We start from the raw sequence: 24,361 nt of genomic DNA on the forward strand, positions 1-24,361 counted from the left end.
TTTTGATGATGTTGTTTTTACAAATAGGTAAACTCCCTGGGCAAAAAAAGGTCGCCATTTCAGAAAGGTCAATGGATTAGGCTGCATCGAGCAAGGAAAACAACTATGGAGATTTAAAATTACTGGTACTGGGTTAAGAACCATTCGTCACATTATAACAGCATGGATAGCGCTAAACATTGTTAAAGAAATGTGGAAAAAAAAACACTTAAATGCTTAGTGAAAAAAAAATCAACAGTAAATCCTAAAGCTATGTTTAATTGTGAAAGTAAGAGCATTTTCATACACACACACACACACACACACACACACACACACACACGATGTAATGAGAACTCCCACGATTAGGATTAAATAGCTTTGTGGCCATAAGTAGGTAATGTGGTCTGATGAGTTCAGATTAATACTATTTCAGAGTGATGAGTGCATCCCATCATGCATGGTGGCCATTGTATAAGCCTCTGGAGGCAGTGTTATGATCTGGGGTTGCTCCAGTTGGTCAGGTCTAGGCTCAGCAATGTTTTGCGGCAATAAAATGATGTCAGCTGATGACCTGAATGTTCTGAATGACCAGGTTATCACATCTGCTGGGTTTTTTTTTCTGATGGCATGGGCATTTATCAGGAATCAGAGTGTGAAACATTGGTTCTGAGTTGATACTGGCCAACACATTAAGGGCTAAAGGGAATTGAATAAAATCTTAGTGTGCTGTTTTTTGTGTGCAAAGAGTGTGCATATCACATACTGTAAGACATAAAAAACAAAGATTTAATTCATTTAATGCTTTTTATGCTGGATGCCCTTCCTGAAACAACCCCTTTCATTTTATCCGGGCCGGCACTGCATCCAGTGACTGGGGTTTGAGCAATGGCTGGGAATTGAAATGGGGCCTTCCACATGGCGGGTGAGAACCCTACCACTAAGCCAAATGATAAATGAAATTTCCTACCTAAAATGATTTCCTTTCTTGAATAATTTTGATAGGTACCAACTTAAATACCAAGTATAGACTACAAGATCTGCAGTTTTAGAGATGCCCAGACCCAGTAGTCTAGCCATCAGAAATCAGCCACTGTCAAAGTCACTTAGATCCTTATGTTGCCCATTTTTCTTGCTTCCAACACTTCATCCTTGAGTGTCATCTGTTCATTTGTTGCCTAATGTACAGTATATCCCACTCCTGACAGGTGCCATTGTACTAAGAACTAAGATAATCAATGCCATTCTTCTTACCTGTCAATGATTTTAATATTATGCTGGATCACTATAGACCTGCCACACATGTGTTCTGTAGATGGATCCCATTTCCAAGTGTTGATGGAATATCTCTCCAACTTTATGTGGCCTCTTTGTCTCTAAGACAGCAGTGAAGGATTTTTGGAGAAGCTGTATCTGGAGCGAGCATGAGCATATGACAACCAGTTTAATCCATCTGCCACATAGAGTTGAGACACCAAAGCCCTCTTTCTGAAGCTGTGAGAATGAATTCTAACACTGTTTGCTGCGCAGTGTGTGAGTAATTGTCTTGGAATTCACATGGATCAATCACACTGAGCATTCATCATCATTAGTAACAGTGACAGCCAACACCAGATGCTTCAACGTAGTGAATTTCCCCAGGCTGTACTGGGATGAGTCTGTTTATTCACATAGATTTGATTCTTTTTTTTCAGTTTTATCTAGGAGTCCTGGGAGTCTAGCACTACGTGTAGCCTTATCTCATATTCAGAGACTTGTAGGAATCCCGGTTGTGAGATCGCAGTCCTGTGTCGGTTTCCTCCAGGTTCCTCTCTCTGTCTAAAAACCCATGGTAGGGTTTAAACCTGCTAATCTTAATTCTACTTGCTTCCCATCCAGGGCGTCACGCTGAAAAGCCAGTAAAATGGATAGACCCTGGAAGTGTTTCCAAAAAATGAACAAATAAATTCTTTACCCAAGAAGCAGTTCCTGATCCAGTTGAAGAACCTTTCATAAACTTCTAGGCTTTGCTTAATTTACTCCAAACAAATTAAATAGGCAGTATATTGACTGTTATGATATATTAATATACTTTAAAGAGATGAAAGCCTTGCCTTGCCTTGCTTTGAAAGGATGAGACAATACTATTTCTATTGACTTAGTTTGATTTGACTAGTTTCATCCATGAAATGCACAGACACCAAAGGAGGGTTAGAGCGAGACTGTATGAAGTGTGTAAGAAAGCAGGGTGGCAAACACTGGCATGGTTTCATGGTTTTATTCATGGCATGAAACCATGCCAGTTCTCTCTCATACTTTTCGGGCAGTCTCACCCTAATTCAGTGGTTCTCAAAGTGTGGGGCGCACCCCACTAGTGGGGAATACAGACATGACAGGTGGGGCGCAATGAACAGGAGGGAATTAGTGGAAAATAATAGGAAAGTACCTATTCTAATTCATGCTTTTCTTAACTGTTTAATTTAATCTTTATTTTCTTTACTGGACACTCGAAACTAAACAATCACACGCAAAGAAATGGATCATTTATACAAGGAAATTAAAATAATATCAGAAAAAAAGTGGAACCATAGTGCAACGATAACGGTTTAATGTCGGCATGTTAATTCCAGAGGAACAATATATAAGGAAACATTCGGTATTATATATGTAATTTCATTTATTGCTATGTGTATTCTGATGTTTCTGTATTTTATCAGGCAGTACTAGTCTGGCATTTCTAGTTTCCAGTGTGGTAACAAAGTTGCTTTTTGATCCTTCAGGCGCTGAACAGAAGGGAAGATCAATGTCGTTCTACGCTTTTTGTTGCTGTGCGGCATTTCGCGATGATCCCTAAATCATTCGTTGCGTCGTAGAGAATAATAGTGTTTATGCTTTTAAAGATGTATAATTTAAGGTGGATGTAGCTTAAACACAATGTAGAGAGGAAATATATATATGTGGGTATCTTATTTGCGGGTTTATTTACGCAGCTATTGAATTCGGAGATGCGAATATAAAACTAACTTTACCGCGGACACAAACAGGTGTTATGCGCTAAAATGCCCCCCTGCCACGGATTGCCCCCCTACATAATCTCTATCAAATATTATATTAGGACATACATTTAAAGGTTTATTATTATCAAATATATTATTACTATTATAATTAACCCTAGGCACGTGACAGCCGTCGAGACGATTAATACAAATCCCCAAAAATGATTATTTTATGGCACATTTATTTTGCAGGGGTTTGTCAATGTACAAATAACAAATTATTTATCACAAATTACACTAAATAAATATTGTTTGTGGTGAGAAATTACAGGAAACGACTTTTATTATAAAATAAGCAATATAAAAATATACATGTTGTATATGAAAAAAATATATAATTTAAATATTTTTCCCCTATACAACATTGTTTATATTGCTTATTTTATAAATAAATTCATTTGTTATTATTTGTCATTTGGAAACCATAAAACTATGAATTTATGTTTTAATATATTCTTTGACAGAAAGTATGTGGGGGGGGGGGGGGGAATTTTAGACCATAACACCACCGGGTCAGTAGCGTACTGTATGTAGTGAGCATAATAATTTTAATGGATACATTCGTTACATGGATCACAAAAAAGCAGGTGATTCAGCACTATCAGCCTAATCAACCAAAAAGCCAGCCGAAAGGAGAACATGATGTATGTTGCGCTTGGATTCATGGTGGGGATGGTGGGTCAGAGGAGAGACCTGTGTGTGTTTTGTGTTTTAAACCGCTGGCAGCAGACAGCATGAGACCCAACAAATTAGGAAGACACTTAGAGACAACACACCCCAGTCACGTTAATAAGCCACTTGACTTCTTTGAAAGAAAGCTCTAGATAAGTGACAAAGTAAGCCTGTTATAACAATAGCACGTGTATTTTATCTGTTTTGAACTTGGTGTTATTTGATTTTATTGGTTTAGAAATTGATATTTCAATGAATATTACACTTGGCCGTTTTTGTTATTATTTTGTTGACAAGTGGGGCTTGAAAATTCACCCACCGCCTTAAGTGGGGAATGACAGAAAATGTTTGAGAACCACTGCCCTAACTCCATTCGCGTCTGTGCGATCATTCTGTGTTTATGATTTGTGCTGCTTTTTCGAAGATGCTAGCATGCTAGCAAGCCCCAGTAGCATTACCTTTAAAGATCAAAAAGTCACGATGAGAACACGATGTGTGAAATGTTTAACACAGCATTTTAAGCTTCATATAAATATTTTATAAATATCATGAATCAATATTATTATTATTATTATTATTATTATCCTTTTACATGTTCATTTTTAAATATGCAATATATGCATATTTAATATATCTTACTTCAATTCTAAACTAACTTAGCGAATAATTTGCTCCTACTACACAGGATGCTGTAAATGTAGGATTATAGAGGGACTGCAACTTTTTACCTCCTTAAGTGCAACATCTAAATGAAAAATTTAATTAAAAACATTTATTTTGAAGTCAGTGAAAATATTGCAATATGTAACTTAATCAATATTCTACTCCATCTGTATTAAGTAATGTATATTCGGCGAATTGCTTTATTTTAGTAAAATATGCCTCCAATACTGTATGTATTTATTACTTTCTATGATCTGATTTACCTTTTCAATGTTGTATTTACCTCTATTTTAATCAAAGTGTTATTGTTGTTAGGAACAAATGAAATAATATTCTCAGACATAGGCCATTTAAAAAAATATATAAGATATTTATTAGATTTTTTAACCCTCATTTCCATATTTTGCAGCATGTTTTAAACAGGGAATTAAACTCTGATACTCTGATATAAATCTTGTAGTAATATTGACTGATCTGAATTCGCAAATCCAAAAAAGGGTAAAAGCCCAATATGCAACCTTAAAAATATAATGATCTAATTCTTGGTCCATATCCACTTTTAAGCAGAACTCACAAATGCATGAGAAACCTGGATGTAAGTGAGATGCTCCAGTTCTCTAAACATGAATAAACTTAATTTCTGCAACACATCCTCAGATGCATTTTATCCAATAATGTACAGTATGTTTATGTAATTTATTTTGCGGAAGGCAGTTCGTCAGAGCAGCCAGTATCTACATAGATAGAAGCACTGGCTGAGGGTAGATTTTAAACAGACGTTTAGAGATTTTTATTTTTTTGTTGTAATGTTATTAATCACCTTTGGTCTGATTAGCCATACAGAATGAACAAGTGACATTAAAATTCAGTACATGTACAGTATGTGGAGCTTTGTAAGCAAGACATTTTTGTAGCGTTTTAACGTTATAATGACAATGAAAAGCTGCCGGCATTCTCCACCATAATATATAGGTAGAGTTTTAACATAATAATGACCATGAATAGTTTCCGGCATTCTTCATCATTAATACGTAGGGTTTACATAATTAAGACAACGAATGACGGTTGCATTGTCCACCAATAAATATAGACATTTTAATGTGAACACAATGCCAACGCATCCGTCATCATTAATAAGTAATGTTTAGCTCTGGGTCAGAGTTGTATCGAATCTTTAACGATTCGGTTTAATTTGATTAATTGAATCAAAATTTATTACGTACACTATATTGACTACCCGTCCAGCGTTTAGCACAATTTAGTGTATCTTACTAGTTCTGGTTATCACATGGCCAACAGCTATAACACAAAATCTAGTATTAAGCAATTTATGAGCAAGGTAACACGATCTGGGCAAATGTTTAGACTTTAAAATACATGACCAAGACAACAGTACTTTATAAAGAAACGAGGATTTATTTGACTAATCTACGATACATGAAACTACACTACTTGAACGCACGCGCACACACACACACACATACACACAAACAATTTGGCAAGTGAAAATGAATGAAGTTATTCTAGTACTGGTTACTAGATCAACGAAAGTCACAAGAGCAGAGTCTTGGGTTCAATCTTACGGTTTAGTTATGAAACGAGCACCAACTTCAGCAAGGTATGCAGCATTGTTTGTTTACTTGCGTTATGTTTCGTTCTCATCCGTGGGTTCGCCTCCAGCGAAGGGAATCACGGCGTTGCTGATTGGTTGGTGCGCTGTTGTAGAGATGACGTCAGTCAGGAAAGCCCTTCGGTGAGGCGTTGGTTGCCTGGTTACCGATGGCTGCGCTCTGGAACTTCTTCTGAGGTTTCCTTCGTTGCTGGGCTTTGGAGTTCTGGCACGAAGTCTCGTTGAGAGTTCTTGAAGAGCGGATGACGCCAGCAGCGGCGGCTCAGCGCCCGCAAGGGCGGAAGCCCGAGCTGCTTGGAAGATGTTGTAGGTTGCAGTTGTGATGATAACTTCTCTTCTTCTCCCTTGTGGACTTCCTGAGGGTTTTTGTCCCTTGGGGGTCAGGTCGTCCCACAGGTGATTCATCCAATCGGATGTGATTGCAGGGCTTAGCCACACCTCACGTGGTTCCTCCTTCTGTGCATAAATTAGCCAGGTGTTTCGGCAGTCACGTGTGACCCATCCGGTTGGAGTTTTTAATACTTTATAAAAAGTAATTTTGCATGAGCTCTGTTCATGCTACCAATTACCCATGTTCACCAACATTCTTGAAATAAAGCCAGCTTGAGATTGACACCAAACATTACATATCTTACCCACTCATTCCTTCCTTTATCTAATAAAAAGGTTTGTAAATGCTGATTACACCTTGAACGTTATGCAGATTAATCAAACATGTACACAGGAATAAAAGGAACTGAGTAAATATATGTAAATACGTTTTGCCCTACTGGCACACTTTAAAGATGTTTAAAATAGTGTCCATGCCGTATGCCTTTGTTCATGGAAAGGCATGTCTTCCAGAGGTCAAGAGACTGTCCAGGTGTGATGAGGCCTCTTCCTCCCCAGCTTGGGGTGGAGCTGTAAAACTGTCTTCTTTGTTTACCGGATCGCCGATTTACACCCTCAGTTTCGGGGTCTACTTCAAAGCATCTGGCCTTGTGGAGTTTCTTAGTTTTACAGACGTCCCCCTTAAGATAGCAAACCAGATAAGGTTATCAGGATGGTGCCATGCATGCTGGAAGAGGGTGTTCAGGAATGTGATCCATTGACTGTTCTCTCTATGGGAGCCCTGTTATTCGCTACATATTATATAGTCTGCAAACCTTTGTTGAATAACCTTGATGTAGAGAATGATGCATTGAACACATGCAATTTATAAATGAGTTCCATCCTGAGTTTAGATTTAACTGGGAGTAGAGTTAATCGGTGGAAAAAAATGGTTACTATGCTACAGTATGTAGTATTTCTTTTTTCAGTATTTCTTTTTTTCTTTAAGTTGTACAGGTTAGTTTTGCGCTATAGCAAATTAAGTGCAGTTAAAAAGTAATTTTAGGGGTAGGAGGGAAATCTTGGTGTCAAAATAAGGCTGAGGGTTTCCTCTTTCTTATCTTAGCCACCAGATACAGTTATGAAATAGCTCAAAATAGAGCTTATTGAACAAGCAATCTAAAAATATACAGTATAGTGTGACTGCTTGATGTTTGAGTGTCTGATTGTTTTGTCTTATTAGCCTCACCAGACAAAACCAAAAGCTTTTCTTACAAAATAGTTCCGAACTGTTTGTGTGCCCACCATTATCAACATTATATGTAGCTTTTTTAAGACAGAGCTCACAGAGAAAAAGGGAATCACTTTCTTTTATTCTATTAAGTGCTTTTTTAAGTAACAGCAGAAAAGCCGCGAAGGAAGGAGAACCTCTTTTTCCATTTCGTCCAGCATCTCCATGATTTATAAATTCCAAAAGAAGCCTCTGACCATTTGAAGCTTGAATGAACAGAGATGCATTAAACGTAATTCTTCAGACCTCAGTCGGCATAATAACCCCACATTACAGAAGATCTCAGCAATTCACCAAGAGAATTTTACTCTCTGATTGCGCCAAAGCCTCTCTTCAGTTCGCGTTGCTAATTTATTAACTCTGAAGATCGACGAGTGAAAAAGTGAAAGCGACAGAAAGAAAAAACGAGTGACAGAAGGATCAGTCCCTTAGCTGAACCCAATTATGTCTAATGGCTTCTGCTCTTTCATATTACCATTTTCATCTAAGATTTGCATGCTGTCATGCCAGCCTGGCTGGGAAGCCCTCAGCTCCTTATAGAAGTTGACAGAGATGTTTAAAGACAGCTAACATCACAAAATCAAACGTAAACGTTTAAGGCTAAATTTGAGTTGCTTTCTTGATAAGCATGTGGGTTTTGAGTAGTGCTAATTGGACATGGAAATCCTTGTTGTGTTCGAGATGGTTCCTCAGGGGTTAGCAGCCGGGAACATGGTCACAGAGTACTGATAACGCCAGCAGTAAGAGTTACACAAATGACCCATTGGAGATATCAATCAATGTGTAAATGTATGATACAGTATATGCGTGAATGAAATATTTTAGAAGGAGATGTAAAGTATATTTATTATTTTTGGAATCTATCCATCTTGCCTGTGCTTAGAGTTTTCCAAACAAAAATGTTTGCAGACTAGAGGGTTTTGCAGTTTTGCAGCATAAATTTGGAAAAGGCTTCTTGTTTTAGGATAACAGGACAAGCTTTTTTGTTACGTTTAAAAAATATATATATATATACTAATTACTGGGAAGGGACACAGAACAGACAGTCCCCAACTTATCATTGGTTAACGTGAGAGTTTTTGTCTATACGATGGTGTGAAAGTATTGAAACAACTCCATAGTTTAAACACATGCACAATAGTTTGATTGATGGTTTCCATTGTTTCCACAGTTGACTCTACATAAGATAATCACTTGAATGAATAAATGAATGAATCGTTTCCATGCTACTGATATGCAATCCAAAACTCATAATGCTGCAATGAGATTTATGCAACCTGAATTTTACCATGTACTGTAAAGCCAGTGTAAATTACATAAGCTGCTTAGCACTATATTAAGAAATAACCCTTGTGTTAGGGGATTTTGACCAGCTGTATCCTAACTTAAGTGTTTTGTTCAGGGTAAAAGTAGGCTACGCTTAACTACAGTCTTCCCTCGGTCAGGTGTACGGCCTTAAAAGCTTTATTGATTGATATTTTCAAATTCTGATGAGTTTAGTAGGATGTAGCCATTGTACTGTAAGTTGATACTGTAGCTGCTATAATGTACTGTAAGTGATAAAAACTTTTTACATTAGATGTTACTAGAAATTAATAAACATACATATGACTTAATTCTGTGATATATTTTAAAAAGCTTTGCTGCATTAAAGGAGTAAAACCCATTGTGCTTTTGTGGGAAAAACAATTTTTTTTATTTATTTTGTTATTCCCATATTAGGGCATTCTGCTATGTTTTATTGACAACTTTTCATTTGACCCAGTTTTGTAGAAAACTACAAGGAAGTACGGGAAAATGGTCCCATTTCATAATTTGATTTGTATATTACATGTTCTAAAGCAATCATATTTTAGCTCCTGACTACACATTTATTATTCATTTATTCATCTTAAAGTATATTATTCATCAAGTAACATGAATTATTTAGTCACTAAAATGTAACTTAAAGCAAAAGGTTGTAGGTACAAAAAAGGTCCTGAGATTTTAAGGGGGTTAATTCAGCTAATCAGGGGTGCTTTTAGCTACAGTCTATATACAAGGTGTTTAAATGGGTCAGTCTGTAGAGATTCACTATAGTGTATGGTGCTTGGTTTCCAAAAGAGCTTCTCTTGATCTTTGTATTTGTTTCCCTTTTTTAAGCTAAAAAAAAAAAAAAGTGAATTCAGTCTTAAAAATAAAATGCAGAGCTTTACATCAAATAATAATTCTATTGTGATTTAAATAAATCTATCAAAATTTATGTGGATTTTTAATGCGTAAGGTTTATATTATGCATCTCATTGCATCTTCTGAAAGCTAGATATCATTTCTCTCTCTCTCTCTCTCTCTCTCTCTCTCTCTCTGTATCACAGAAGAACAGTATCGTTTCCCACACAGCTTTTCATAATTAATGCTTTAAATGAACACTTTTACAGATAGTTAATGCTACGGAATGGCGTTTACTTCCAGTCAGACGATCCGACATCGGATGCTATTATGTGTTCGCAGCGGAGCTTAAAAAGAGCAATTGCCATTTTGCAAAGCAAATGGGCATCTCATGCTGGAGGGGGGGACGTTTAGGTAGATTGAATGAAAAAGGTGCAATCAGGTGAATGACTCCACTCGGAAAATGTAAATGCGCCTGAGGTGAAATGCCTTGAATAAACACACAGAGAGCTTGATGTCTCCTCTCATGCAAGAGGAGAGAGAACTTTCTGTCCTGTGCGCATTTGACACTCATCCTAATGAGCTTGGGAACGGTAGCTGATGGTGATATTAAGATGTAACTCCAGTATCACAGGGTATAGCACGGTACAGTATAAGACAACCACCCAATACAGAAATTGTGGTTTAATTTGGTTAAATATATGAGATTTCTAAAAGTTTATCGAGCAGTTTTATATTTACTGTTCTTCCACCAATTATGTAATCATTCTTGGATAGTTATGCAAATGACTTTCTACAACAATTACATTACAGCTGATTAGCCAATAATGTTTTCTGGCTTTCTTTACTTTAACACTTTTTTTTTTTAAATAATTCTTCTTTTCACTGTTGCACATGTCAGCTTTACTCAGCAGCCACTTTATTGGATACCACTGTTCAACCTCTCATTAATTTAAATATCTAATCAGCCAATCACATTACCGCAGCTCAATGCATTTGGGCATGTAGACATGGTCAAGATGATCTGATGAAATTCAAACCGAGGATCGGAAAGAAGAAGGACTGTGAGTTAAGTGACTTTGAATGTGGCATGGTTGTTGTGCCATATGGGCAGGTCTGAGTATTCCTAAACTGGTGATCTACTGGGATTTTCTCTTGGGTTTACAGAGAATAGACTGAAAAATATCCAGTGAGCGCCAGTTCTCTGGGTGAAAATTCCCTGTTGATACTGTACCAGAGGTCAGAGGAGAATGGCCAGAATGGTTCGAGCTAGAAAGGCAACAGTAACTCAAATAACATCTCATTACTACCAAGGTATGCCGAAGAGCATCTCTGAACATAGAAAAAAACATTGATCCTTAAAGTAGATGGGCTTCAGCAAGCGGAAAAACCCACTGGGTGCCACTTCTGTCAGCTAAAACAAGACGCTGAGGTTACAGTTCACTTGGGCTTGCAAAAAAAATTGGACAAAAGAAAATTGGAAAAACGTTGCTTAAACTGATGAGTCTTGATTTTTGCTCTGACATTCGGATGGTAGGGTCAGAACTTGAAAGCATGTATGCGTCCCGGGTTGTATCATTGGTTCAGAATGCTGCTGGGAGTGTAAAGGTATGGGGATATTTTCCTAACACAATTTGGACTCGTTAGTACCTTTTGTTTAAATATCACCGCCTTTCTGTGTACAAGATAACATGCCATGTCACAAAATCTTCCGAAACTGGTTTCTTGAACATGACAGTGAGGTCACTGTACTCAAATGGGTTCCCCAGTCACTGGATCTCAATTCAATAGAGCACGTTTGGGATGTGGTGGAACTGGAAAGTCGCATAACGGATGTGCTGACAAATCTGCAGCAACTGTTTGATGCTATCAGGCCAATATGGTGTCAAAATGTCAAAAAATTAAATGCAAAAAAGTTTCACTTATATTATAAGAATGGATTCCCAGCCTTTTTTTCACCCTTGAAGTGGAGGCTTTTTCCATTAATGTAAGAAAATGTCAAAGTTAGGTGAATTCTTGAGCACTCTTATATAAAATATCTTGAGATAAACATATTTTAATAATAACTTCTAACAACAAACAAAGATTTTTGCGAATATAAATATATATTTGTTTTTATTCTAAGGATTTGCACTCAGCTGCATAAACAGTAGAAACATTAGGGAGCACATATTGCCAATTACTTCAAATTCTCAAGAAACGAATGCTACTAATGTAGTCCATATCCCTGTGAATCCTGCTGCACAAGAAAAAAAAAAAAAAAGCATATTGAGTTTAATCACACTGACAGGTGGCAGGTGCTTGTACTAGACAAGAGAAGGCAATTCTAGGAGGGTTTCTATGACTTATATGAGTCACTGTAATTGATTTCTAAGGCTCTTCCGAGAGAGCATCGACTGGTTGAGTGGCTTTTAATATGGAGAGATGCAGTTAGCAGCGCACGCCATGGCCTAAATAGGATTAAGTAGCTTTAAATTGTGGCGTCCATTAACACTCATCAGCCTACATGGGTATCCAGGAACATCCCATGGGTGCAGTTAACATTAGGATTAGCAGACTTTGACTTATAAACATCTCTCCTTTCTTTCTGTCTTTCTGTCTGTTCATCTGTCTCTCATTCTTTATCTCTCTCACTCTCTTTGGCTGTCTGTTTTTTGGCAGAGGGAAGTGGGATGACCCTGGACATTTCTGTTCCATTTCACTGGCATTATTTAAGAGGTTCATTAGTGCTCCCTGACAGTGTAAGCTTAAGCTTATTCTTGATTCGTGACACTAAAATGAGCTTTTACACACACAACCACACACACACACACACACAAACAGAAATGCACATACACACATTCCCAAAACAGAGAGCCATTAGTGGCATCTGTAAAAGGCCAAAAAAAAAAAAGGACAGTGATTATATAAGTGAGAGCTCGCTGTTACCGGCATCAGCAGGTTTTTTTTTTTTTTTTTGGTGACAGAGAGCGCAGTGGCCTGGAATTCGAAGCAGATTAACGGAAATATAAACTAACCCATTACAGGAAAAAGCCCTCATAGCATGGCTAGGAATATGACCTTGAGCCAGGTTTAAAAGCTTGAAAGTCTAAAGAGATGAGAAATATATGCACCTACAACTCGTTGTCATTTCAACAATAAAATTGAATTTGAAATATTACAATATATGCCATGATTAAAACAGTTTCAAGATCAGCTGTTGCAGGATAATGTGATAAGACTAAATTGATAAATACAGTAAAAGAATAAACTTTTGAATCAACTACAAATCAGCCAATAGGGTGACTTAAATGAAGTCCTGCATCTGATATGCTATATCATCAATAGTTTGCGAGATTAAATTCTTATAATATCATCAAACAAAACTGGTATAGCTGGCTTGCATGCCTATGTGTCACAGAGGAAGGATTAACTTGTTTAACTTTATCTTTCGCATTTGGTAGCTGGTATGTGATGATGAGAATAATGTAATGCGATGTAATGGGTAATGACCATAATTGTAAGAAATACGTATTATAAACTGACTGAAACCAAAAAAATCCAAACATTGTGGCAGTTGTACTTGTGGTTTAAACCTGATTTAACGTTCTGACTGATTAACAGGACATTACGGGCAGATCTGTGTGACACCAGCTTCTTGATGCTGTAATTTACAGTTCTTGGAAAAGAAAAGCTTGGTTGGGCAGTTTAGCCAACTTTGGAGCTCTATTTCTGGTAAAAAGGATGCCACATGTGCTGCTACAGAGATAATTAATTTTTAATTGCTTTTTCTTTGGGCATTGGTGGCTCAGTGCTAGGTTTCTTGCCTGCCATGCAGCAAGGCCCGGGTCCAATCCCCAGCCACTGGATGCGGTGCCGGTCCCAAGCCCGGATAAAATGGCAGGATTGTGTCAGGAAGGGCATCTGGAATAAAACCTGTGCCAAAGTTGTTGTGCGGATCGGATGGTCCTCAGTGGCAACCTCTTGACAGGAGCAGCCAAAAGACTAACAACAACAACTGAAGGCAAAATATGCACCAATCTCCTTTGAACAGTTAATATTGTTATGTTTAGTGATTTCTGAAGCTGGTAACTCTAAATAACCTTCTCCTCGGCAGCAGAGGTAAGCTTTGGTCTTGCTTACCTGGGAATGTCTTCATGAGAGCCAGTTTCATCTTGATGGGTTTAGCAAATGCACTGTACAAGAACTGTTCCAGAACAGCGGACCTTCAACCTGTTGTTGTTACGTAATTAACTAATGCCATATATGTTATTTTATAGTTTTTTTTCAATCGTCAATTGTTATAAAATGTAGAAAAGAAATCACTAAACCAAACAACATTAAATTAGAAAGTGTGTCCAAACTTTTGACTTGTACTGTACCAATAAGGCCAGTTTATGCTGTCCCATAAATAATAAATTTGAGTAACATCCTGAAAAACATCTCTAACAGTTCACCATAGTTACCTTTGGGATATGTACCCTTAATAAACTAGATTTAATAATCTTGCCTTTATATATCATAAAAAGGCAAAAGGCACAAAGCTAAAAAAAAAAAAGCCAATGGCGATTTAAACTTACTGAGCTCTTCATATCTAATGACACTAATTTACTATTTATTGCTTCTTAATTTGTCTACTAACAGCCTCAGTCACTGTCATGAGTCATCAGTGGAGAAACCAAAGACAGAGTGCAAACCGTTGACATTTCTCTCCATGATGGACGTTTTCGTGACTGTAATCCCGAATCAAATTTGTTCCCCAGATTTTCCATATGACCTATGACCTTGCCAGCGCGATGGTGCGTATCGTGAATCTGATTGGCATGATGCTCCTGCTGTGCCACTGGGATGGCTGCCTGCAGTTCCTCGTACCCATGCTGCAGGACTTTCCTCCGGACTGTTGGGTCGCCAAAAACAAAATGGTGGTGAGTATTTTCGGACAGATCCTTAATCTCAATCAGATTTATTTATTTATTTATTTATTTATTTATTTTCAGTGGGGGGGGGGGTTCACGCTGTTTCATCCTCATCTCATGGGATTTCTGTTAATTACAGGTCTCAACCTGTGCATGTGCACAAGCTGAGATTCATCTGCTCTATATTTCATGACATTTGGTCTATTCCATTTTTTCCCCCTGCATTTGATCTACAGTAGTCACGGATTCATCTCAGTAGGAAGAAAAAGTTTGCATGCTTTTTTGAAGGTGACATTTTACAAAGTGTGTTATTTAAAAAAATATATTAAAAAGTAGCACAGATGCTAATTTTTTATTTTTTTTGTTGTAAAGCCCTTCTACAATATCAGTCAAGTATTGACAATTTTCCAGTGAGCACCGTCGCTGTGCTTTAATTTTGTGTTATTGTTAGTCAAGAGGTGTTCCGTTTTTCGAGAGGCCCTGATGCTCAGGAGAGTGACGAGAGTGCCTGGTCTCATTACAAACTCTCTTCCACCTGGTAATTGAGTTCCCTTTCCGGTTATATAAACAAGCCGCAGAACACCTGAGGTGTGACCCTGGATCACCTGCATGAGAAGGACCGAAGTATGCAGCCAGGGGCCAGATAACAAAATACTCATGTGGCATTTGATTTATAGCCAGAAATCACCGATGAGGCTTCCGGGAACTCGTGGGCTTCGGAGGTCTAATGGTGATTTGGCTGTTACCTTACAGAATACCTGAAATAGCACAGACAATTCAGGGTTATAAAGGTTGATCAGATTGAAAGTAGGCCACAAAAACTCTGAGGGTAGAACAAGAGCATTCTGGGGAATTCGGGATGATTAAACATGTCATGGAGGAAGTGATTGCATAGAGACAGCTATAATAAAAAATAATTTTAAAAAATTGACGTTTTCTTCTGCCGAATCATTTTCACCAGAATTTGTTCACCGGAGAATTTCCACAGGGGAGATACTGAAATAAAAACATATTTCTTTTCAGACACCTAAATTCAGTCAAATGCATGTTTTTTTTTTGGTTGTTTCTGTTTTTTTGGAACAGCTAGAGGAAAACATTATCTGCCCTCTTCTGCATAGAATGGGCCGCCTGCACTCGGCGATGCTATGACTCACACACATCTTGCGTCCTTTGGTAGCACCATTTTTACATTCACTGGGACAATGAGACAGAAAATTCAGGGTTATTTTCTTACCTACACTAATGTTTATGTATGATGAAGCCAACAGTCTGGTACCTTTTTAGGATTAATAAAATGATCTTTGCAAGTGTGCAGTTTGACAGCAAAATAAGATAACTCCATTTTTGCAGGTTTTTATTAAATAAAGCAAGATTTGCCAACTGATACAGAATAATTTGTTTTTCGCTGAGTGACAATCATGTTATAGAGCAAAAATGACAACATTTTATATCAAAACTGTTTTGGTTATATCAGTGATTTTATTAGATTTTTCAAAACGCTATAACTCCACCTCTGACACTTTTGGCACAATAGATTAATCATGCTCCACTCATGTTTGTGGGTGTTTATTAATTCTGTTTAGTATCAATATTCTTTTTGGGTGAGTTTTATTAAAAATATAGCAAACCCATGCTTTGACTGTGATTTTGCCATGAGTCAAACAGAAAGCAATGGCAGCGAATTAGATCAAGGTAAAATGTAAAAAAGAAATTTGCACACAAAACCTTTTAATTAAAGATGGTTGAAGATCATAAGAAACATTATAACCGAATATGTTAAGTTTTGCTTGCACAACATCCATATCGCATAATTTCTTATTTCATCAAATATATTGCAGACAGTAAGCGACACATACTTGTTATTTTTAGCTGCTGGAGTGACTGCAACAGCAGTAAAAGATTATAAAAATTCTCCCAAAACCCTTTAAACACATTTAAACCGCTCGCAGGTTTTTTGCAAATCTGTCCAATTGTTCTTACATACAGTATACAGTATGTTGAAAATGACTTGCATTCATTTTAAAGTGCCTTTCAGACACCATTTGTTAAGTAGTCAAATTGTCTTTATTGTAGATGAACTGGAAGTAAAAGTACCAGTTTGGTTCTAATCCAGATTTGTGTCCAAATAGCCCACCTGTGATTAGGGAGGGCCTATGCCATCCTTCCCACCCAGGACCAATTTTGCATCCTTGGCATTCAGCCTCGGACAGTGTGGCATCATGGGGATCTCTCACTGATTCCGCTTTTCTGTTGTCCCACTTGGGAGCTTGAGTTACTGATAGTTTTATTTTTGTTCTGTTACACCACAATGTTATTAGATGCACCCCTAATAACTGTTGTACTATTAATTCACCATTATTGCACCGTGTCATCATTTCTTCCTCAGTCCTCAAAGGATGAGGAAAGCACTGGTATTAATTACACATTCATTTTACGGAAAAGAGACATTTATGCAGAAATTTAGGGACGCAATAAAATTTCTCATCTTTCTAAAGAGCTGATCTGCCTTCGCTCCAATTTCCAAAGCCTTTATGTGTCCAAGCCTATTTCATTCACATTCTGCATGCTTATCATGTGTGACGCCTTTCGGTTTCTGAATGCCACAGTCCAGAAACACCTGCTGTGGCCGCCTCGAGTGGCCCAGGCCTTCGAGACTGTAGTGCTAGTTGACCTTTAGCACAGTGTGTGTGATGGCCTCAGGGTGTGTGTCCCTCTTCTCCCCTGCAGAACGATACGTGGGGCCAGCAGTACTCGTATGCCCTCTTCAAGGCTATGAGTCACATGCTGTGCATCGGTTACGGCATGTATCCTCCTGTGGGAATGACGGATGTTTGGCTCACCATCCTCAGCATGATCGTCGGAGCAACATGCTATGCAATGTTTGTGGGTCACGCCACAGCGCTTATACAGTCTCTGGACTCCTCACGCAGACAGTACCAAGAAAAGGTAAGTGAGAGCTGGATTGCTACATGGGAATTCTGTGGATACAAGTGTAAGATTATGCAAGCAGTAAGGGAAGTAGATTCAGAGAGTAAGAACTGATTACAGAACATTTGAGTAAATGAAAAGATTATATCATTGTTTATCAGTCCTGTATATTGTAAGATTAAGCAATAGAATTCTATTTTGTAAGACATAAGGAATTTATCAATATCAGGGATTGATTAATAAAGATGTGCAATCATGTTAATTTTCATATTTACACTAGTTTCAACGCTTCTTGTTGCCTACATACAGTAAGTACTGTACACCCATTTTGACCCTCTTTGGTTTCCACATTTGCTCATAGTTTCAACTTTTATTACCTTTCTTTCTTTCTTTCTTTCTTTCTTTCTTTCTTTCTTTCTTCCTTTTATTCTTTCTTAATAGTATATATCTAAATATATTTTTTATTTTTACCCAGCTTGTCAAATTGGTTTCTTGTCTTGGATTTTTAATTCATTATTACATTGCGATATTTCATATTACATTCGTATTATAATTTTGACACAGAAAAACTTCCATACTGGTAAATTTAGTATGTCTAGTTCTTAGAGGAATTGTATTAGTTTTATTTCTCTTCTCGTAGTTTGGACACCAACCCTTTCTTGCTGGTTAACTACATTACAGGCATATGGAAAAATTCTAATCCTTTAACACATCAAGTGTTCCATGATTAAAAATGATAGCAAGACATGCAAGGTACTGTGAACCAAGTGCTCACCTGAAGTGCTGGACAAAACCACATGATGCCAGCATGTGGCAATTCTCCACTCCCTCCCCGATGCCCGCCTCTCCCTGAGTATGGCAGGTATAATAACGAGCAAAGCTGCCAGCCTGCCACATGGCCTGCCATCTGTGGAGTAAGATGGAAAAATGGAAATGGAGAAGGAGAGATGGAAGAAGGGTAGGTGCTCCCTGGGAAAGGGAGAGAGGGTCATATGTGGTGTGAGATGCTGCCAGAAGATTGATGGGAAAAAGTGAGAAAACTCCAGAGAGGCAGCGAGACGGAGATGTTTGATTAATAGAGGGATTGAGCAAATGGTGCAAATGGATGGTGAATGGTGAAAATATAGACAGATTTCAGTAGATCCTGGATAGACATGCTAGGGAGAGCACGGGAATGTTAATTGAGTGTGGCCTGCAAGCACACACAACACCACATTGTTATGCCGAGTTCATTTAAAATAGTTCATTTACCAAAAAAAATAAATAATAAAATAGATATAGTATTATAAATAATAATAATAATAATAATAATAATAATAAATTGTAGTTTAAAGTTAGTTAGTTAATTAGTTAGTTTATGTGCAATAGTTTATGTGCATTTTTTTACAGACTCCAATATAGGCCCAGCCCAAATGTTTAAGATGTCACTTCACGGTAAAAGTGTCAATACATTAACAAATATAAAAATTCATTCATTTAATAATAATAATAATAATAATAATAATAATAATGTAAAAAAGAGGGGGGGGGGGGGGGGGGGGTTGTTACCCAAAATGCAAAATGTCTATGTTGTAATAGCACAAATGTTTTGGGACATTAGATCCACTTAATTTCATGTGATATGCTATAAAACGATTTACAGCAATATTATTATTACTATTATTTTAATTTTTTTAATTTATTTTTTTACATTTAAGGATACCGTACCTCAACCAAGTGCTAGACTTGGCTCAATCAGGTTAAATTTAACACCTTTTTCAATAATATATAGTGACTCAAAATGTGCTCTACCAAAAAAAGTTGTTGAAAGTGTCAAAGTAATATAACATTTAAGAATGTGCAATTATATTCCTCTAATTCCACAGCAGATTGCCAATGATTATGGTATGGCATTTGTTTAAGTGATTTATACAGTGGAACCTCAAATTGCGAGTAATGTGGTTTGCGAGCGTTTCGCAAGACGAGCTAAGACTTTTAATAAATTTTGACATGGAAAACTAATAAGTCTTAGTTTACGAGTGCTTTGAAATATGAGTCCACTTCTGGAACGAATTATGCTCGTAATCCAAGGTTCCACTGTACTTATGTTAAATGTTGAACAACTGCTTGGTAAAGATAAACCATAAAGTGTAACATTCTAAACCTTCTCTAAAGACATTCCTGGGGCAGAAAACCTTAAGTGTTTTATCTCTGAGTGCTACAAAGTTTTGAATAATTAAGCAATAATCACACTTGAGGGAATGCTGTTGTACTTAATATCGGCATGGCTGTGCTCTGACACTGGAGACTCCTTCAAAACAAAGCAAAATTGGCATAAATTAACTTTAAATTAAATTATAGTATAATTTGATTCGGATGTCATTTTCTTTTGTAAATTTTTTCTCAACTTATAGGTTCTTACTTTTAACAGATTTAAAAGTTTATGCTTTTACACTTTAACCTGAGTGTAGAACACTTCAATTTAGGATTTATTAGGATAAGTAGTTGTACTTTCTCTCCTCATTTGAGGACCCTCGAAATTCATGACTAATAAACCTGCCAAAACCTTTTTTATTATGGTCTTGAAACTTCTTCGTCAAAATGCTGTGCATGGCCTTTGTTTGAGGCGCAGGGCCTAACAGAGCGGTTAGTGTCAAATGTTCCCATAGCCTGAGTGTTTCTATGCAGATGCTCTTATTTATAGCGAATACACAGGCACTAGACCTGTGTTTATGCCAGACAGTGAATGTGTTTGTAAGAGAGAGAAAGCTGATGAAATTTGAAATTAAAGGAGGGGAGAGACGAGGTGAGATATTCAGTAAGATGGAGAAAGAATCCTCAAGTGCGCAAGAAACTGAACATTTCCATAAAATCTCAAAATGATTTAGAAAAGGAACCTATTGCTATGGTCTGTTATGTTTTTTCTTTTTTATTCTAGTTTTCTCATGCAAGGATATACTCAATCACTCATTCATCGTCTTTATCCTATATACAGCTTCACAGGGGGCCTGGAGCCTATTCTAGGACAATAATAATATATTATTCTAGGGTGCGAGGCAGTGTACTGTACATCCTGGACAGGGTGCCAATCCATTACAGGACATACAGTACATATTCACCCACTACAGACAACTTGGGAATGGCAATTAGCCTGCATGTCTTACCGTGGGAGGAAACCTCATAAGGGAACCCACCAAGCATGGGGAGAACATGCAAACCTCATGTACACAAATCTGAAGCGGGAACTGAACCCGGACCCTGGGGGTACAAGGCAACAGTGCTAAACCACTAAGCAACCAGGTCGCTTTGGAAGGATATAAAAAAATTTATGTAAGTCAGTGTAATAGGTGACTTAATGTGACTTAATGTACTGTTGGCTTATGTAATGTGCTAAAAGTCTTCCATAAAGGAAGAACACAAACTTCATATGAAAGCCTCAAGGCTACACTGTATAGGTATTCCTATATGGAAGACTCTGCATTCCTCGAACCTCATTTCCTGGCCATGAGTTGAAAGATTAAGGATTAAGTATCATGTCTTTAAAAAACAGTAAGTTATTATTGTCACATATTGGCAATGTGAACTGTGTATATTTTCTGAATATTTTCAGTGGAAGATGCAATTTCTTATTTTATGTCTTGTTTATTTTTAAATAAACAATGTAATGAAATCGTATGTTTTCCTCAGGCGGTTATCATTTTAACCTGAGCAGGACAGACAGGTCTAAATGGTGCACTGTGGTGCACAGTGTCCTCAGCCAGTTAACTGATTGACCGCACACTATCTGTTACCTTGATGGTCGCCATTTCATAGCAACCTGCTCCCATGGCAACAGTACTCGCTACGCGTCGCATTTGGAAGCAGCCCCCTCGGGCCAGGCTGCCTGCAGAGGGGATATTAGTGTGGTAAACAGCAATTAATATTTCAGGTCGAGGCCTTTTAATTCATTTCTCTTTGAGTGTGGGTTATGTTAATTAATGCTACTTCGCTCATCTCTCCGTCTCAGTGAGGATAAAGAGCAAGAGGCTGGAGTGTCAGCCTGGTACTCTGAAGCCTGTTTGAGTTTGTGTGTGTTTTGCTGGCTTGCTATGTTAAGATTGAACACAAATATTAAAGTTGGCAAAATACAGAAGGTACAGTATAATTATTGTTGGTCAATATTGCATTGTGTTTGTTGTCAGACAGATCAGTAATTGTAGGTATTGTCAGGTATTGTAATTGGTAAAGAGATTTTGACAAAAGTGAAGTTAGGTCTAAATTTAGTCAATAGTCAGTGCTACATTAAGTGTAGTTCTACTTGATGTACATGTTGAGGTCAAATGTTTTTTCTGCATCCACTATTGGGCCTACACTGTTTGTAGACTTAACAGCCAGCCTAACCTGGGTTACTGATCAGAAGGTTGGCAGTTCAAGCCCCAAATCTGCCAAGCTGCCACTGTTGGGACCTTGAGCAAGGCCCTCAACCCTGTCTGCTCCAGACGCAGCTTGACAGCTGTATCCATCCATCCATCCATCCATCCATCTAGGAACCTTTAGGGAACATAGAGGCCAGTGGTGACCATAATATTTATCCCCATGTTCCATCATTCAAGCAACAGTGTTCTCACAGATGTAAGTATTTTGAGATGTTTAAAACTTTGGATATTTTTTTATAACCTAACCCTGCTTTAAACTTCTGCACGACATTATCCCTGACCAGTCTGGAGTGTTCCTTGGGCATCATAATGCATTTTTTTCACTAATGTTCTCTGACAAACCTCAGGGAGATTCACAAACCAGCTGTATTTACTGTATACTGAACTTAAATTACACAGACATGTGGACTCTTTTTACTAATTAGGTGACTTCAGAAGGCAGTTGGTTCCACTGGATTTTAGTTAGTGATATCAGAGTAAAAGGGGCTGAATACAATATTTTTTAGACTTTCACACTTTCACAAGATTTTTATTTGTAAAAAAAATAAAATCGTTTATCATTTTCCTTCCACTTCACAACTACAGCTACTTTGTGTTGTGTGGTCTATCATAAATACTTCAATAAAACACATTTACGTTTGTGGTTGTGATGCAACAAAATGCTTTTTCAGTACTGTAACTACAGTATCTGTATGGTCAAGACAATCAGTTTTGTAGCGTTTTGACCAAAAAATATAAGTATAATAAAAGTATAACTCTATATGGTTCAGAATTTGTCCTTGTACTTCTACCAAGAGTTACATCATCAATAAACATGCGTGACTCGGTTCCAATGGCAGCCATACAGTATATATTCATGTCATAACACTATGTACGTCTACATGGACCTCAGTATTACACTAATAATCAGAATAATAGCCCAATAGAAATAAAAATTCATTGTGTAACCACCTCAGTCTCAACAGTCTGACCTGATCTGGCCCCATCGGAATTAATTTTGAATTAGAGTGAGAGGGCTGGGATAAACCTTTGATAATCTGCACAGTAGGTAAATATTAGGCATGCAAATATCTGATCTGATCGGTTCTTTCTTGTTGGTATTAATATATTCTTTCTGAATATGTTTGTCCCAAGTGGGGGTAACATTAGGTCACATGGTGAGTTCGGGAAGGAAATTTAGCATTTAGTATGACAATTCTCTCCAACCAGACTTTCATCTACTGGGTCTGTGGCTGAGGAAGGGGCACGGATTAACTCATTATGTCTCATCTAATCAGTCAGTAATGAGACTGTATTCTTGTAGCCAATCATAACGTAAAAGGCGGGATTTATTTGAAAAGATCTAAACTAAACTCGAAAAATACTTCATCTTCTTCTTTTGGTATGTTTATGGCAGATTGAATGCTTCACAGCAGGCAGAAGTAATTGGCACATACTACTATTAAAGCTACAATTCTGATTAAATGCTTTGAGCCTGTAAATCCACATCGTATCAGATCAGTGCCCATGTAAACAGTTAAATTGATATCTCTACTTGGAATGATTTCAATCGGATTGAAGAAATATTGTCCATGTCTATACAGTCTCTCCACTATCTTTGACAGATGTTTGACTAATCCCTAAATGGTAACCACAATATTTACGTTAAATCCCTGGAATTTAAGTTAACACTAACATCTTGATCGCTTTGTGATGGTGTATAGAAGCAAAAACAGAAAATTGCATCGCTGTTCCAATACTTATGGATCTTACTTTATCAAAAATCCCGTTAAAGTAAGATATACTGGTAGGTAAGTTACATTGTTTTTCCAAGCTTTAGCGAAATTTCAGCTAAGTAATAAGGGAACTAGAAAATAATTTTAACAGCTTGGGGGTCTAGGGGTAGTTCAGTGGTAAAAAAAAGCATAATGTCTACTGGCTCAGTCTGTGTTTCAGACCCAGCTAGATTTTGCAGTACAGTTCAGTATAACAACTTACATTCTTTTAAAGCTATTTCTGATAACTACATAAAACGTGTGATTTTGCTACACCTGCAAAAACAAGAGTCTAATTGCCTCTGTGCTAGTCAGAATTTACATTACCATTCCATTGACCTATGTACTGCAGAAAGGCTTTTAGAGCTGAAGCTCAGACTCAGGCTTTCCTTAAAAAAAAAACATTGGAAAATAAATTTTGATTGCCTAAAAGGCCCCTCTTCCTAGCAAGTGGCAAGTAAAAAGCAGTTCAGAATATTCAGACGAAAAGAGATAGAACAGAACAAGAGAGGCAAGCTCCAAAAGCAGAAAATCTATCAATGAATTCATTTTCCTTTACTCTAAAAAGTGTTTTGGTAGCAGAGAAGACAATTTTGGACATGTCTGGGAAGAAACTGGTACATGTACTCTATATGCTGTGTACAATTCAGAAAATTATCTTTC

At 37.4% G+C, this 24,361-nt stretch overlaps 1 protein-coding gene across 1 annotated transcript in view; it reads left to right on the forward strand.

Moving 5' to 3' along the window:
* Nucleotides 1-24,361, forward strand: part of hcn4 (hyperpolarization activated cyclic nucleotide-gated potassium channel 4) — a 112,800-nt gene that overhangs the window by 44,790 nt on the left and 43,649 nt on the right. The window contains exons 3-4 of the mRNA XM_053500500.1: nt 14,470-14,631; nt 17,350-17,568. Of these exons, the coding sequence (XP_053356475.1) occupies nt 14,470-14,631; nt 17,350-17,568 (381 nt within the window). The remainder of the gene's footprint in view (nt 1-14,469; nt 14,632-17,349; nt 17,569-24,361) is intronic.

The sequence above is a fragment of the Clarias gariepinus genome, chromosome 7 (assembly GCF_024256425.1).
Source record: "Clarias gariepinus isolate MV-2021 ecotype Netherlands chromosome 7, CGAR_prim_01v2, whole genome shotgun sequence".
Lineage (NCBI taxonomy): Eukaryota > Metazoa > Chordata > Actinopteri > Siluriformes > Clariidae > Clarias > Clarias gariepinus.